At 37.0% G+C, this 18,012-nt stretch overlaps 4 protein-coding genes across 5 annotated transcripts in view; 3 read left to right on the top strand and 1 right to left on the bottom strand.

Annotated features, from left to right (window-relative positions):
- Positions 1–55: 55 nt before the first annotated feature.
- Positions 56–1,914, top strand: Brms1 (breast cancer metastasis-suppressor 1-like protein). The gene is made up of 3 exons (XM_076776761.1): positions 56–168; positions 569–790; positions 870–1,914. The coding sequence occupies exons 2-3, from the start codon at positions 573–575 to the stop codon at positions 1,342–1,344; spliced, it is 693 nt and encodes a 230-aa protein (XP_076632876.1). The 5' UTR covers positions 56–168; positions 569–572; the 3' UTR covers positions 1,345–1,914.
- Positions 1,915–2,861: 947 nt separating this feature from the next.
- On the top strand, positions 2,862–6,401 carry Eno (alpha-enolase). 2 transcript variants are annotated; one of them, XM_076777923.1, is made up of 7 exons: positions 2,862–3,017; positions 3,542–3,647; positions 3,830–4,003; positions 4,139–4,296; positions 4,527–4,827; positions 4,910–5,196; positions 5,343–6,401. In XM_076777923.1, the coding sequence occupies exons 2-7, from the start codon at positions 3,585–3,587 to the stop codon at positions 5,662–5,664; spliced, it is 1,305 nt and encodes a 434-aa protein (XP_076634038.1). In that variant the 5' UTR covers positions 2,862–3,017; positions 3,542–3,584; the 3' UTR covers positions 5,665–6,401. The 2 variants fall into 2 exon arrangements, with proteins under 2 accessions (XP_076634038.1, XP_076634037.1); XM_076777922.1 differs by lacking the exon at positions 2,862–3,017 and adding an exon at positions 3,184–3,205.
- Positions 6,402–12,696: 6,295 nt separating this feature from the next.
- LOC143348473 (uncharacterized) overlaps positions 12,697–18,012 on the top strand; it is a 129,837-nt gene continuing 124,521 nt past the window's right edge. Inside the window, exon 1 of the mRNA XM_076778700.1 lies at positions 12,697–12,743. The gene's annotated coding sequence lies outside the window, so the exon portion shown is untranslated. The remainder of the gene's footprint in view (positions 12,744–18,012) is intronic.
- The window catches only part of LOC143347706 (uncharacterized), a 134,534-nt gene continuing 131,504 nt past the window's right edge, over positions 14,983–18,012 (bottom strand). The window contains exons 3-5 of the mRNA XM_076777140.1: positions 17,540–17,655; positions 15,865–16,198; positions 14,983–15,183 (exon numbers count right to left, since the gene is read on the bottom strand). Of these exons, the coding sequence (XP_076633255.1) occupies positions 14,983–15,183; positions 15,865–16,198; positions 17,540–17,655 (651 nt within the window). The remainder of the gene's footprint in view (positions 15,184–15,864; positions 16,199–17,539; positions 17,656–18,012) is intronic.

The following is an 18,012-nucleotide window of genomic DNA, read 5'->3' as shown; positions in this document are numbered from 1 at the left end:
AGTACAAAATCAGACTCTCATTGTTGTACTGTTTCTTGTTCTGCCGTAGTTGTGTGTGATCAATTACAAATGGTTGCTTCGCGTGGTACTTGACAGACGTTATTTTGTCTTTTAGGACACTAAATATTTTGTGACGCTATACAAATAAACAAAATTATTTCATAGCGAGTATGTACATTAATATTATATAAACATTAGTGAAGTTATTTATCAGGATATTTCAATACTGTACTTTGTGTAGGATTTCGATAGAATGTTTGCAAATTTCTGTGTGGAAGAAATATTAGAGCTTTTGGAATATACCTTTTTGTTTTAATGTTTTTAACTGAACTTCATAAATATTCGTACATAAGTTTTCGTTTTATTTCATTAATAATGAAATAAAAGGGATCAAAAGCATTGTAAACATTACATTTGAGGTTATATTATCGTAATATAAATTTATACAACAACATTGATGACCCGATGAAGAAGAATTAAATGAAATGTTTTTGTGTTTCGAAAATTTTTAACTTTTTCATATATAATTTCTTTTTAATTTAATTTTATAAATAAGTTTAACACTCAGACAGATGCCAAGCGTTAAAGATGAATCAGAGGCAGAAGGGGAAGAAATGTCGCATGACAGTAATGAAAGTAATCAAAGCTCTGCATCATGTGACAGTAGTGCAGAGCATAGTGATAGCGATGACTCCTCAGAAATGGATGAAGATGAATGTGAGAGGCGACGCAATGAATGTATGGAAAACCTAGTAGATTTAGAACGACAGTTTACTCTTCTCAAAGAGCAGTAAGTAACCTATTTCATATTAAAAATGGTATTGGATGGAAACATGTTTTGCTATTATGTATGTGATACAAAATTTCAGACTATATCGTGAAAGAATTACTCAAGTAGATACAAAATTAGGAGAAGTTCGGGTTGGAAAATCCGAAGAATATTTAGTACCATTGGAACGTTTAAAAGAAAATATGAAAACGAAAACTGAAGTAGCTGGTGTACTAAAGCAGTATAGATTACAAAATATACAAAATAAATTCCTAGCAGAAGAACAGGCTGCATTACAAAATTTTAAAAGTGAAAAAGAATTAATCTGGGATTGTATTCATAATGATTTACAAGAAAAGATTCGCAGATTAGAAGAAGACAGAAACAATGTTGATATTCATGCAGATTTGTGGCTAAATTCGACTGGTAGAAGACGTAGAAATCATACTGAAAGGAGAAGGGCTGTTACTGTTGCTGGGCCTTACATTGTTTACATGCTCAATGATGCAGATATTCTTGAGGATTGGGCATTGATAAAAAAAAGCCTAAGCAGTCGGAAAACTGAAATAATCTAATGCTATATGCAACTCTAAACAAAATTTCTAATGTCTTAATAATGTCAATTATTGCTCTTGCATAAAAGTCAACTGTATAAACAATTTAAGGGCAATTTTGGCGATTTCTTTACATTTATAATGCTTGTATAGGGTGCCTTTCTGTATAAGACTTTGATCTCTACAAAACCATTTTGAACTACATTCAAATATGTGTGACCTGTGGGAAAATACCACATACAATACTTATGCCTTTCAGAAAACAATTTATGAACTGATAAATATTAACTACTTGTGAATATAGCGTTAAATTAAAAAATGTAATAGTTATACTTTGCTGTTAAAATAATGTATTGTTAAGTGTAAAAAACTAATTTAAGTAATTGTTGCATATGACATTAATCGCATTCAGTTTATTTATAAATGATTTTGTAAAACAAATTTCTTGAAAATATCAAAAATTATAGAAATTTCAAAATTTATTTGCAAAATTGCGTTTCGAAGACCAATTTATTTAAGTTTTGGCAATGTTATATCATTGATCATGTACAAATTGTATCATAATAAATAAATATATTCCATATTTTTGAATAAACTTTCAACAAAAATACTGGTGTTATTTGTAAAAAATATTTTGAATACATAAACGTTGGTAATAGTTTGTTAATTTGTATATTTATGATAATTATAAATAATTAAGATATCAAAGTATTATATACTGCGCTGTAGTACGTCATTCAGCATTGAGCGAGTGTCTGCTCTAAAAATGAAATGAAATCATCTTTTACATTGGACGACGATGATTCTGACGCAAGGTCATGGGAATCGCCGCCAACGGAAAAACGATCGTCACTTAAGTCACTGCATATGAGTAAACGTAGATGTGCAAAAGGTTATTCACTGTTCACTTCACACGATGCGAACTTTAATGTGTAGTCTGGATGAGAATACACCTTAATTGTAATGATACAGAATAAATTAATACATTAGTGTATCGGTACCTGATTTTCTTCTTTTGCAAAGCCACACACATCTGTCTTGCAATCTGCATCGTTTAGCAGTGGATGGGAAATAATTTCCTACTTACACATCTATGGTTGTGTACAGAGCATGAGTGATGGCGGTAATGGCGTTGTGACCTTAGGACAGAATCATTATTACCCACTATACCTTCTCAGATGCGTCGTCATATGCTAATGTTACAAATTAATTTATATTGGTTGCTCAATTTTTTATGTTTTATCAAAATATCTGGCGTTGTTACAGTAAATCTAGTTATTATACAAAATTGTTTTTGCAATGTTTCACAAATTCCCGCGCTTGCAAATTAGTAACTAGCATAGATCACGAATAATACAAAACACAGATAGTTAATTGTTATAGAAATTATAACCAGCCGGGGATTGTGTAAAAATAATAGGTAATTTTAACTTTTATTATTTAGTCGTTTGAATATTCAAAATTGAATTCAATAATTAGTTTAAGATTTTTCTTTAAAATCTTATAAAGAGATCAAAATGTGCGATTAAAAGCCTTGAACGAGAAATTTTAGTTTTGGCGCGTTTGCGGTTACATTCGTGAGAAGTTTAGAATCGATAGCAAAGATTTGCGATTCGAGGTCAACTGTAGGACAGATTCGGAAGAGTACCATTCTACTTCGAACATTTCAAGTGGGTTGTCACACGTTACGTTAGGTGAGCAAATTTCATTCAAGTTTTGTTCGACGTTTTAAAAAATTATATTTTCAAAAATCAGTTCATGTTGCAGAAGATATCAAGATACCGTTCATGAGTTTTTCAAAGTGATTTTTTGTCTCAGAATTACATAAAAAAATGATCCGAATAACCACCGCGTGTGCTACGTGTCTATATTTTACTCCAAGGTCATTACTCTTAATATTTTGCGAAGATCACAATCAATTTTAAGAATCCGAGACCTTGTAAACGAGGAAATAATTTATTTTGATGTATATCTTCAGATTTTCTCCAGTGACCTTGACAAGGTCAAATACTACATTATTCAGAATCCATTGTCGAATACCGGTATTTTAATTTTTCGTAATATATTTAAAACGTCCAAAGTATACAATAGTTTAAAATTTCTGTTTAGGATTAAAGGGAGCCAGAATTCTTTATTAGGATGTTTTACTAATTATGGTTATACATTTTGAAAGTTTTAATGCACTTCTCATTCAAATTAAAAGATATGTCTGTTGTAGATTTCTAATTTCCAAATATAGTACTATTAGTTACTGTAACAAAATGCCGATCCAAAGTATCAAGGCACGACAGATCTATGATTCCCGAGGCAACCCAACTGTAGAGGTAAGATTATGTAAAATATAATATTCAAATACATACAGTTATATTTTAATAACAATGTCCTTACTATTAAAAAGAAGATTCTTTCAATACAGCAGCTTTTAACTATGCAAGAAATATATTTAGATTTATTAAACAAAAATTATGCTTTTATGACTATTCCAAATATAATGTATATTTTACAGGTTGATCTTGTAACAGAAAATGGTCTCTTCAGAGCTGCAGTACCATCTGGTGCTTCCACTGGTGTTCATGAAGCTTTGGAACTTAGAGACAACGATAAATCAAAATATCATGGAAAATCTGTGTTCAAAGCTGTAGACAACATTAATAATGCTATTACACCTGAATTGTTGAAGGTATATATTATATATTTTATGCAAACTTTTTGAGAATATGAAATAAGTAAATGTCCATTTTTAAAGAGTACTATTTACAGTGATTTTTTTGTTAACACGAATATAATACTAGAATATTAATTATTTGTTATTCAGGCAAATTTGGAAGTTACTCAGCAAACAGACATTGATAATTTCTTATTGAAACTTGATGGTACACCGAACAAATCGAAGCTTGGCGCAAATGCGCTTTTGGGTGTTTCATTGGCAGTTTGTAAAGCAGGAGCTTCTAAGAAGGGAGTGCCATTATATAAGTAAGTAAATCAAAGTTCTAACTTATATATAATGAAACGTTTTACAATTTTGATACGATTATTTAGTATTGTAATTATTCCGTATATTTATTAATGAAGTTGCAATACATTACATAATTGTGTAATATTGTATGTAGGTGGTCAAGGTTCGTGCTGTATATGTACACTACTAATTATGATGGAATTAGTTGATTGTAATAATGATTTTGTAAACTATTTTTTAATTGCAGATACATCGCAGAATTAGCAGGAAATACCAACATTATCCTGCCAGTTCCAGCTTTCAATGTCATCAATGGTGGTTCACATGCTGGAAACAAATTAGCAATGCAAGAGTTCATGATTTTACCTACAGGGGCCGCTAATTTCACAGAAGCAATGAAGATGGGTAGCGAGGTCTACCATCATCTGAAGGCTGGTATCAAGAAGAAGTTTGGTCTTGATGCCACTGCAGTTGGCGACGAAGGTGGTTTTGCTCCCAATATTTTAGAAAACAAAGAAGCTCTAAACTTAATTATCGATGCCATTAAAGTAAGTGTTAATTTCTTTTATTTATTAAGTATTTCAAAACGTTTTTATACGTTACTAATTGTTGTAACATTATAAAATTTAGGTTGCTGGATACGAAGGAAAAATGAAGATTGGTATGGACGTTGCTGCGTCTGAATTTCATAAGAATGGAAAATACGATTTGGATTTCAAGAATGAAAAGTCTGATCCCAACACGTATTTGGAACCACAAGCCTTGAAGAACTTGTACTTGGACTTTGTTAAAGACTTTCCCATTGTTTCCATCGAAGATCCATTTGACCAAGATGACTGGGACTCATGGACTTCCATGACATCTTCTACTCCTATTCAGATTGTGGGTGATGATCTTACTGTCACAAATCCTGAAAGGTAACATTTTCTATTATTCACAGAAATATTTATTTTAATATTTTAAGGTTTTGTATTTAATTTTGTTCCGGTTAATGAAAAATGTAATATGTATACGTAATCGAACATACTCGGTAACAGTATGGCATATTATCTGTGTATTACAGGATCAAGACAGCTATTGAAAAGAAGGCTTGCAATTGCCTATTATTGAAGGTCAACCAAATAGGTACCGTTACAGAATCGATCAACGCTCATAAGCTCGCCAAGAGTGCTGGTTGGGGTACAATGGTATCTCATCGCTCTGGAGAGACAGAAGACACGTTCATAGCCGATTTAGTCGTTGGACTTTCGACTGGTCAAATTAAGACTGGCGCACCTTGTCGTTCAGAACGCTTAGCCAAGTACAACCAAATTCTTCGCATTGAAGAAGAATTGGGTGCAGCTGCCAAGTATGCAGGCGATAAATTCCGTAATCCTCAAGCTTAAGACATTCTACCTGTTCACTTTATTAACATGATGCTCTAGTTAATATATACTGCAACACAAATGGAACTTATACTTGTATGACGTTGACATTGTGTTGATGAAATAGAATCGAATGATTTCACTGTAATCGTAGCGTGATGAGTTGTGGAAATTCTTACATTGTAAGAATAGATTCAGATACGAAGTGTAAGATATAAAACCACTGAAAAAATATCATCGAAAAATCACTACACTAGTTTATTGTAATGTGTCGGATAACATGTAATAATTGGATTATTACAGACTCATTTTAATTAGCGTAATCCAGGTAGTTTACCAGTGCACTTGAAAAAATGTCAAAAACCGAAATATGTGGGTGTATGAAAATATTTATTTATTATCGTTAATTTCCTTATTTGTATGCTTTATGGATGTTTGGATCTTATTCAACACTCGATTGAATTCGGTCAGATTTTACAATTAAATGTATAAAAGAATGGTAATGCCTGGTATCTGCCAATTGAGAAACGCAAGTCACAAATCATAAATAAACATAATGATAATTGTTAAATGTTATATGTATGAATGTCATACATAATAAACGCAGTAAAAGTATTTGAACAAGAATTAGGGTCAATCACAGAATTGACGTTTATTTAAATATATCCATAAAAAATTTACATAAATTCTGTTATCACGAGCATACATGTAAAAGTTAATGTATAAATAAAATTATAATCTCCAATATATTAACATAATCCTCAACTTCATATACTATTGAGAGAAAAACTTAATGACGCGAGGGGCAAATTTATCTAATTCCCTGTATTTTTTATGTTATTGGTGGGTAAAATGCTGGGAAAAATTTTAATGGGGGATTTTAGAGGCCAAAATAAGACGAAAATCAAGAATACCAATTTGTTAATGAAGGCTTTGTTAAACAGTTATTAACATTTAAAGTTCCGACCGTACCGAATTTTTTTCTCGAAAATGCGCAAGATTTCGTGGGTATGTCTATTCACCAAAAATGACTGTAATTGACCCCCGGAACCGAAAATAATTTTTTTAGAACGATTTGAAAAATTTTTTTTTGTCGAAAAATTTCACACCTACACGAATTTTTTTTCTCGAAAGGGGGTAGGATTTCGGGGGTATGTCTCTTGACCAAAAATGATTGTAATTGACTCCTGCAACCAAAAATAATTTTTGGACCTTTCTCGTTTGTGAAAAATTTCTGCACCTGGTCTGCCGTCTGATAATATTCGATTATCCTTTGCAATCCCCCCATAGTCAATTCTCATGTATTTACGCACACAGTACAGCTGTCTACCCATCAATGCTAATTCAGTGAATAGTGAGAATCATGAGAAGAGCCCGCTAAAATCACCTCCGAATTTTCAGATCAGTATGACAGTCAGATTCGGCCGCAAAAGTCCATAAGGTGATAGGTCTACTCGTATACCTGGTCTGTGGTCCTACGTTCAATTGTTATCATGCATCGCGTCATAATACATGCTGAAAGCGATATGCACTTTCGTTCGAGAGGATGTTACCTTCCGATAGGTTGAACTTGATCTTGCGGAGGTCCACGTACCTCGAGGAACTAGAAAGATTGCCCCTAAGTGACGTTCGCGATGCGAGAGAAATCTGTCTTTTTGCCCGTAAAACGCGATGTCGCGATGGTAATGGTATTAATCATTGATTCGTGCGATACGAAATCTTAACAAATATTAAAATAATTTTTTACAAGAATACCAATCGCTGCATGTAAACTCTATACAGAGTACGTACTCGACGATGGTGTGAATTAAACAATTATAAATAAAACTTAGCATTGTTTAACATTTCAACGCAATAGTTTAAACAATTCTTAACAATATGTGGTATATGAATAATGAAAGGGTCCATCAGTATGCGTAAATAATAATTTTTCGCGAAATAATTAGTCCATCGGACGCGTAAAGATGGCTGACGCACGCTGTGCTCTCCCCACTCCTCCGACACTACATTAAAGGCTCATGCGGAGACTTACATGCCTCACTCTCGCGGGGGGGTCCAAGGGTGGCGGACTTCCTGGCTCGGTGGGTATCCCGGGATCATCCTAGACTGATCAGGGGGGACCAGGGGGGGACCAGGGGGACCAGGGCTGACCAGGGCTGACCAGGGCTGACCACTACTGACCAGTGCTGACCAGTTGACCGATACTGACCACTTGACCAATGGTGAGCTTGTGATGACCAATTGCGACTACTTGCTGGTCAGTGGTGAGCTCTGTACAAATTTTCCCCCTCTCTTATTTTATTGATGCCAAATTTACTTGTATGTTTCTGAATACCGTTTGATGGAAATATTGATTTTGTTTGATTTACTAGTTTCTGTTTCGTTTCTATGGATGTTTCCCCTTATCGATATTCTCTTGAATTGTTGGTCATTTTTGTTCTTCCATTATTAATTTTGACAATCCTAGTGGTATCTTAAGTATATGTGGTCATTTACTGTTTCTATCTTTCGATTGTTTCTGGAATTCATGTCTGTCTCTAACAAGAACTGATGTTGAAAGACGACGTATGATAAAATACTGCTTTCACTTCTTGTTATTTCGTACAATCGTTTGACTCTTTCCTGCGTACATCAGTATCGTCAGTTGATTAATTATCATTTTTACTTTGATGTTATTTGTGACGTGGTTTCGACGTTTCGTTCATTTTCTTCCGATTATCAGTATCGTCAGTTGGTTAATTATAATTTTTACTTTGATGTTATTTGTGATGTGGTTTCGACGTTTCGTTCATTTTCTTCCAATTATCAGTATCGTCAGTTGATTAATTATAATTTTTACTTTGATGTTATTTGTGATGTGGTTTCGACGTTTCGTTCATTTTCTTCCGATTCTGACTCGATAAAAATTTTCTCAATTCGTACAATTCATTGACTCCAGCTAGGTATATCAGCATCGTTTATTAATTAATTACAATTTTTATTTTGTCTTTATTTGTAATATTCTTAGGACATTTTGCTAAGTACACTGCTAATAGAATAAGACCCATACTAACATACATCTTTTAATTCTTTAGGTATGAGTGTTTCTAAATTTCGTAGGTTGTCCAACTTATAGATTTTCATCTGCTCCATTAAGTGTTCTTTAATGATACTAACACAAGTAGCAGTTTTTGTTTCAGGTCAGATCTATTGTAGATCAATTCCAAGGACATCGAGGGAGGACGCTACAACCGCCGAGGGATTCAACCATCAAGGGATTCAATCATCGAGGGATTCAACTACCAAGGGATTCAACCACAGAGGGATTCATCCGCCGAGGGATTCAACCACAAAGGGATTCAACTACCAAGGGATTCAACCACAGAGGGATTCATCCGCCGAGGGATTCAACCATTAAGGGATTCAATCATCGAGGAATTCAACTACCAAGGGATTCAACCACAGAGGGATGCATCCGCCAAGGGATTCAACCGCCAAGGGATTCAATCATCGAGGGATTCAACTACCAAGGGATTCAACCACAGAGGGATTCATCCGCCGAGGGACCTTTAATTCCAAGTACATTAGTTTTAAGCTTCGTCGCGAATATTAAAATTAACGTCGAAGATTTCTCTATTGTCCGTGTTGTCGCGCCCTACCAAGTAATTATTGACCAAGTAGCTTCATTTTCTCTCGTCCTCTCGTTTCCCGTTTCGATCACCACTGCTTTAATGTAGAAAGCAAGTGATCGGCCGTGTAGTTGGTCCAAAGGATATAATCGCCTTCCCTTGGTAGCTCGAGATATCAAGGGCAGTAGATTCGATCCTAAGATCTGCTGCATGGTTTAGCATCGCGTCGCGTCGCGTATCCCACGATTTAGCTTCATCCCTTCTTAAAAGAGATAATTGCTTGGTACCACTAATGTAGAAAATAGGAGTCTCGTTTTCTCCTATCTTCTCAATTTTAGTTCCGAATCTGCTAGCTCAAATTTCGACGTTAATTTTAAGTCTCTAGTGTATCCGCGTATGTGCCACGCAATTGTTTAACAACTAGCTTCTCGTTCATTCGTTTCCTCGTTTCTCGCTTCGATCACCGCTGTTTCGTCGAACGAAACATGTGATCGACCGACCAGTTTGTCCGAAAGATCTAGTCGCCTGCCAATGATAGATCGATTTCTAGAAATAGAAATCAATCTACCAAGGGTAGTGTTGATTCGATCCTCGGATCTGCTGCACGGTTCAGCATCGCGTCGCGTCGCGTCTCCCAGAATTTAGCTTCACCCCTCTGTTTAAACAAAACAATTGCTTGGTATAATTAAACTAGACTTAAGCGTCGGCGACCATTGTACGCGTCTTCGTATGTCAAGTAATTATTTAACAAGTAGCTTCACTCGATTCGTTCTCTCGTTTCTCGCTTCGATCACCGCTCTTCCATTGAATGGAACATGTGATCGGCCGTCGGGTTGGTCCGAAAGGTCGAACCGCCTTCTCTTGGTAGCTCGATTGAAGGGAAATGTTTCTTCGCTGGAAGGTGTGGAGTTTCCGTATTCTGCGGAAACGCACACCTTCCAGCGGAAGTCGTTCCTGTCTCAGGTACTCTCTCTTTGTCAGACAACCCAAGTCGGGTCCTTCGGGCTCCCGGCGGGTTGCGTTGGAGAAATGGAGACCTCGATTCAGGGATGCAGCATTCATTTTTCTATAGAGATCGAGTTAGCAAGTGCAGTAGGTTCGGTCCTCGGATCCGCTGTACGGTTCAGCATCGCGTCGCGTCGCGTCTCCCACGATTTAGCTTCACTCCTCTTTAAACCAAACAATTACTTGGTACAACTAAACTAGAAGATCGAAGGGACTTGGGTTCCTTCTATGTTCTTAGTTTAGTCATTCAGATTGTAAAATTGCGTAAGGGAGATCGATGGAACTTGGATTCCATCTATCTCCCTTTGGGTCTCCACTCGCAGCAACCTCCACGTGGTGAGACCTGGGTAATATTATTTAACGTTTAATTAATAATCGTATCGCTCTTAGTTGGGTAATGCAATTATTAATTAAAAACTGAATAATATTAGCAAATTGGCTGCGATCCGCTTTGCATAGGTCATCATAAATATGTATAGAGCTTCTTCGCTAGGTTAGTTTCGATTCTCATTGATTTATCAAAGATTCTAGAGTATTGTCGGAGACAAGGTATACAAATAGATCTTTCACCCAATGTATTTTTTCGCCCCATTTTTGTGGAGTCTCGAATCCCCATTATCATTTTCGTGCTATTTGTAATATTACCAACAGATTTAGAATTGAATTTCAATCCCTGCATAGTCAACTCACATGTATTTATGCACACACTACAGCTGTCAGCCCATCAATACTAATTCAGTGAATAGTTTGTCAACTGACCATTATCCATGAGAAGAGGGCGCTAAAATCACCCCTGAATTTTCAGGTCGGTATGGCAGTCAGATTGGGCCGCGAAAGTCCATAAGGTGTAAAGTCTATTCGTATACATCGTCTGTGGTGAAAGGTCTACTCGTATACCTGGTCTGTGCTAGAATCATTTCGAATTTTTCGCTCGATATAGCAGTCAGATTGGGCCAAGAAAGTCCATAAGGTGTAAAGTCTACTCGTATACCTCGTCTGTGGCTAAAACGATTCTAAAGAAACAGTCAACCTACGAACTATATCTGCAGAACAACTATGGAAGAACTAACAAAGCAACAAAAAGACAAATAATCAATTATTGGGACATAGAATGGAAACAAACAGCATTTATCCAATCAAAATCAATCTACGATTCATTCTACGAAAAATATATGATTGCTTCTATTCTACAAAGGAGAGATCAAGTCACCATTGCAAGAATTAGGTTAGGCTAAGAGAACTCATTCGTATCTATCAACGAATGATTCGGTCAAAAGAAATTTATTTGTCTTCACCTTCGTGAAATGAAATAGTATGTATAATAAATCTCGTTTTTATTCAGCAACGAAACCCTTGTCGATAAACACAAGATGGCGCCACTAGTTGCGTAACATATGCGTTTATTTTATAACATACATGGAAGTAATCGTGGCAAACTATACGACCTAAGTAATCACTCCTAAAATATACAGCATTATTAATTATTTAATGAACGATTATTAACAATTTGTTGATTTGATACGAATGGAACACGAGTACGAGAATTATGCGATAGTAAAAATGTCCTAAAATTGCTCGTGAAAATAAATTGTTAGCTTTAACACGGTGTTGTTGCCTTTTCTACAGGAAGCGTCCTTGTTCTTGCTGGAATTGAAAGGACCAATCGCGTCGTCGAGACTCAGGTAGTTGATAGCGCGATACAAAGGGTCGTCGAAAAGACTGTTGGCATTCTATCTGTGATCGTCGCGAGAACACAACATTGTACAGTGCGACGTTCCACGCAAAATTGCGAGTCGATACGCGAAATAGTCATGCAATATCATTTTACCGAACGACTGAACGCGTGTCCATGAAGGTCAATCTTGGTTCTTACAACGCCAAGAGGATTTCATTAAATGTACGCGGTTAGCACGCGATACAGGTTAGTTTTTCGAATTGTTATGTTGTACGGTCTCCCAAATAGCGATCTACGTTTAGCGTTTGTGATTACAGACATTTGTGAGCGAACTTTGGGTCTGCATCGGAGATCCCCGATTCAGCACCGGGTGCATTACTCACACTATGCCAGATCACGTGTAAAACAGAGCTCGTTTTTTTTTCATTATGGGTACTTTGCTTATGTGTGCCTACATGTATAGATCGAGAAGTAAAATTGCCTGGGCAGTCGAGAATCTCGTCTCGAGATTTCGTATGGCGTTAACGTGAGGTTGGATTTCAGTTGTTCAAGAGCGAGAGGGCAAATGTGAGCCTTTCTCTCTCGACTCTCACGAGGCGGCCCGAAGTTACTTCGGGTAGCTTCGGGGAATCGAGAAAGAGGGCATGCGTCAGTTTGCCTTTGTCGACTCTCCGAACTCTACGAGCTCATGTACGCGTGATCTGTCATAGTGTGAGAAAGTGTCTTCGGTGAAACTTGTGGTTTGCATCATCGTTGCGACCGAACAGCTGTTTTGCAGGGACAGATCGATCGGACCAAGGACAACAGTCGAGGTAAGTTCGTTGCACACGAACGTTTTCTTCGATGTCTCCGGTGGCCAACTTCGTGGCACTCGATGATTCGTTTTAATTCGTCGAGGCTGCGTATAGTATTTACTTCGGGAATAGAAATTAACATGTAGCTTTTTATAACAATTGTATTCGTTTATGTACAATGTTTACACGACGATACAGAAAATAAATCTGCAAGCCTGATGCGTAATTATAATACACGAGTGTTATCAAGTTGAAGCCACTTGTTAAAATGTTAATACAACAATTACAGAGATAGAAAAAATATATTTATTGTTGAGGTGTTTCCTATTAGTTAAACACGGTATAATTTACTATAGTACATTCATAAATATGTTAAAATGGAGAACTGGTGGTAATAACTTGTTCATGATTCACGCTATGGCTGTATACAACTGACTACTGCGATCTCGTTTATTTAAGTACAATGTTATCGAATATTTTCAATCCTGAACGATAAGGGTTGTTTGCTTATAATTTACATTAATACAACGCATATAGAAAAAGGAAAAAGAGGGATATTCACGTTAACGTTTCTGTACGTTTTTGATATGTACAAAAGGAGCAAATAAATTTTAAAGAACTGTTAAAAATGTGGAAACTTTGTGTTCATAATGTTCATGTTTATGTGCATGTTTGTGTTTACAACTTGTGCGTTAAATTAATGTAAGATTTCTCATGTCTATGTATACGTATAAAAATACCTACTCATATAGTAACTCATATTTTGGATTATACAACAAGTTACTCCAATTTTTAACAGTTTTTACCTTACTGCATACTCAGATTTATCGATAATTGTCATGGCTACTAGCTAACGCAACCTATCTCGTTGCATTCTCTATCTCGTCTAGTCAGTGCTTTAAAGAAACAAACATAGCAATAGCATTATAGGTAATTAGAAGATTAGTGTATTAAATAAACTTAAGTAACGTTGTTTGGCCCTCGTTATCGATACTACAACGAATCCTACGCAGATCTATGAAACATAACGTGTTACGCTATAATTACGTTATAATTAATAATAAAACCTACGTTTCTCTTACGGCATGTTACATACAGGGTGTTCAGTCAACCCTGGGAAAAATTTTAATGGGAGATTCTAGAGGCCAAAATAAGACGAAAATCAAGAGTAGCAATTTGTTGATCGAGGCTTCGTTAAAAAGTTATTAACGTTTAAAGTTTCGCCTGTAGAACGGCGCGTGATAGTAGTTCTCACAGTTTTACTTTAAACGCTAATAACTTTTTAACGAAGCCTCGATCAACAAATTGCTATTCTTGATTTTCGTCTTATTTTGGTCTCTAGAATCTCCCATTAAAATTTTTCCCAGGGTTGACTGAACACCCTGTATAGGCACAACTTTATAATGTACAGGAGTGTATGGTAAGAACTGGCCGCGGGGGAAAACGGATATCGTTGCCTGAGTGTTAAATACAAGCTTCGATCGAGACACGTATGTCTATTGTTAACGATAATAGTAAAAAATACATCTTTCTTTTAGCACGCGTATACCCTGATATCGACGATAATTTAGAAAAAAAAAGTATGTTTAAAGTGTATGGGGTCATTGAATCCCTTGAACGTTCCGAATTCTTCAGTCTGTCCGCCATTCGTCTAGAGAGATTCTACTGACTTTGTTGCACCATAATCGGAACAAAATCAACCAGCCAACCCACCGCTTTATTTCTCGCCCTTTCGCGAAAATCTGTAATCTTGAAGTATCGACAATTTTTTTATCCACAGAAGCAAGTCACCAGCGTGAAAGTAGGGTCCGATCGAATTTAATCCGACTATAGTAGACTCATTACGATACATTTATATTCGCTGCAAGATTTTATTACGCCGAGTGTCGTCCATAATAAAAACAAACGGAGCTCTATCTCTCTAAAATCTTATTCCTTAACGCTTAACGTACTATCAGAACTCTATGTTAATAATAAATACGATGATAAATCCGTCGTAGCACACACAGTTGATATTACGTCGACGATCTATTAGTTAAAACGATACAAGTTTTCAGAAAAGGCACTTTACAGCGTTAGCATTGTTAAACGTCGCGATCTCGTTCGAAAAGAAAACCTTTTCCCGTTGGTAACGTTTTCGACATCTGGACCAGTCTCAGCGTCGTTTTTTAGACGCGTTTGCGATTCACAGGAACCGCGTCGGTGGTGTAACGAGTCTCGAGGTAGGATTTGTACCGATCCCCTCGAACCACGGATCTCACGTCTCCGGGTTGAAGAAATCGTGGTCCCTTGGTTTGCACTTCTTGCATTTCTTCTTTTTCTTCGGTTTCGGCGTGACCTCGCAGCTACAGCCGCTTCGTACCCTGATGTAGTCCAACGTCCACATCGATCCGCCCTCCGTGTTACCGGTGAGGGTCAAATGTTTCTTGTGATGCCTCTTGTGCCCCTCGTTTCCACCCTGTTGGACAAAACGATACTATTAAACTCGTTACGTCAACAAACGTCCAAAAAATTTTAAGGGCAGATTCTAGAGGCCAAAATAAGACGAAAATCAAGAATACCAATTTGTCGATCGACGTTTCGTTAAAAAGTTATTAGCGTTTATAGCTCCGTCTGTAGAACAGTGCGTGATAGTGGTTCTCACAGTCTTACTTTAAACGCTAATAACTTTTTAACGAAGGCTCCATCAACAAATTGATATTCTTCATTTTCGTCTTATTTTGGCTTCTAGAATCTCTTATTAAAATATTTCCCATATTATCGCTGACACCAGAAACATCATTCGTACTTTGGAGAGAAAATATTAGGAGCGTGTAGAATTTTGTTTTGCAAATAACGTGTAACAATTTTCTTTCTATTACAAGTTCGGAAGAAGGGATAAATATTTATCAATGTAAAATCTTCTCGAGTTAATAGAAGGCGACTTGGCTCGATAAACTTTTGAACGTATTGTTTAATCGCCGTCTTTGTTGGCTCGTGAGACCTATTATTTAGTTTATCTATCGAAGAACTTGGTGATCGCGAGCCAATCGTCGATAGAGCGTTCGAAAAGTACCGGAAGAACGAGTTCGGCCAACGGAGGAGGCAGACTCGAGACTAATCGAAAGCGTAGACGAGCTCGTTTTCAATTCCACCGTACCTTCGGTCCAGAATTTTCAATGATAGCGTAAGTGTACGAGAACTTCTGCACACATTTGGACTGGTTACTGAACTTCCGGTCGATGAACCTGCACGGCTTGTCGAGTACGTCCTCCCTGCAGGAGTACTCGAAGAACCTCTGGGTGTTCAGGCCTTCCCGATAGAGCTGGACGTACATGTCGTCACGATTTCGACCGCCGACCGGTTCCACCATTTCCAATACCGTAGGACAGCAATCGACTTGATGGCCGTTCTCGCCTCCTTCCTGTCGCAGAATCGTGTTCATTTCCCGATATGTCATTCGCTTGTTCGGGTCTGCGTCGAAGGTCTGCGTCCTGCAAAATCCGTGGCCGTCGGTTAGAAATCGTTACAGTTTCTGCGAACGATCGCTCCGGTGGGTCAGAGGCCGCGATACAAATACCCGTCGACTCGTAAAAATGTTACAAACTCGACGATAGTTATTACACATTCACAGATGACATCGATTTATTTAAGTGATTTTTGAAATTTATAATTTGAACTATTCCTAGTTTTTATTTTCGTTAAAACGTGGACCTGAGACTTACCCATCAATACATTTCTCAAAAATTAATTTTCATTATTTTTTTTATAAAGAACTCTACGTTATTTCTTAGATAAACCAGTGATTCCCAAAGTGGGCGCTGCAGCGATCCTGGAGGGCGGTGATGGCCACAGATGCATTTGGGGGCGATGAATATTTCAGTGGAAGGTAGGTCAAATAAGTTTGGGAACCATTGCTGTAAACGAAATTAGAAAAAAGGAAGAGCTCGGAACGATATTTCTTTCCAAATTGTCTCTGAATTTTCTTCTTGGTGAAAACTATTTTTGCCTCGATCAAAGACCGACGACCTGGGGGAGCCCCCGATCGCGAAATAACATTCCGCTCGTGCCGGTAGCGCAGCGGCTCGTGTCTGAAACGTGCGACAGAATGCAGTTCCCCGCAAAAGAACCGCATGTAAAACGATATCTTCGCCCGATCCCGTATTCGCTGCTCGTACGTTTCGCGCGAGTCATTAATAATAATTAAGACAGCTTGACAGAGACCGATAAATAATGAGCGAGCCGTCTAACGCCGACGAGAATATATATAGAACGAGCCGGGCGGTGATTGAAAATTGAAATTCACCTGATCCGTAATATGTCGCGCGTACGTCGATAAATCGGCGATGACGCGAACGTTGAACGTTGCCTGAGGAATTTTGTTGGTCGTGGCGTACACAGAATGTTCGGCCACCCCTGGGAAAAATTTTAATGGGGGATTCTAGAGGTCAAAATAAGACGAAAATCAAGAATACCAATTTGTTGATGGAGGCTTCGTTAAAAAGTTATTAACAATTAAATTTAAAAATTTCAAATCGTTCTAGAAAAATTATTTTTAGCTGCGGGGGTCAATTACAATCATTTTTGGTGAATAGACATACCCTCGAAATCCTGCGCATTTTCGAGAAAAAAATTCAATACGGGCAGAACTTTAAACGTTAATAACTTTTTAACAAAGCGTCCATCGACAAATTGGTATTCTTGATGTTCGTCTTATTTTGGCCTCTAGAATCCCCCATTAAAATTTTTCCCAGGGGTGGCCGAACACCCTGTAGATCGATTGTCGCAGAATTGAATGTCTGTCGCGGGAAATTGGGAGAAACTAAAACGCTTACCAGCGAGACGTGCGTCCTCTCGAAGGATGTTCCCTGAGCTTACGAGAGGTGAAGGATATACTATGGTTGTTGGCGGCAGCAAGCCGCGGGCACAGGACTGCGGTCAGCCAAACCACCTGTAAAAAATAATAATTCTTTATCGAATAGGTCGATTCCCCTCTGTATTTAAAAATAATGATTCAGAGATGGTTTGTCTTATTAACATCAGATTTACTGTCCTTTAATAATATAAAGATGCATTTTCATTTTTTATTTCATTTATTATGATTATTATTTTTGAGATAACTAACAATATATTATAGTTTAAGGTATAAACTGCTATTAATGTTAATAACAAACTTTGTGTTATAAATAACTGATATTTCTGTACGAAATAGTTATAGGTTCGGTCTATGTATCTTCAACAAAAGAATAATTCTGATACACAAAAACAAACAGAATTTAATATTTAGAAGATCCTTCTTTATTTTGTA

Source organism: Colletes latitarsis, chromosome 11, assembly GCF_051014445.1.
Source record: "Colletes latitarsis isolate SP2378_abdomen chromosome 11, iyColLati1, whole genome shotgun sequence".
NCBI lineage: Eukaryota > Metazoa > Arthropoda > Insecta > Hymenoptera > Colletidae > Colletes > Colletes latitarsis.
Note: the sequence above shows the minus strand (reverse complement) of the source record. Positions and strands in the feature narration are given on the sequence as shown.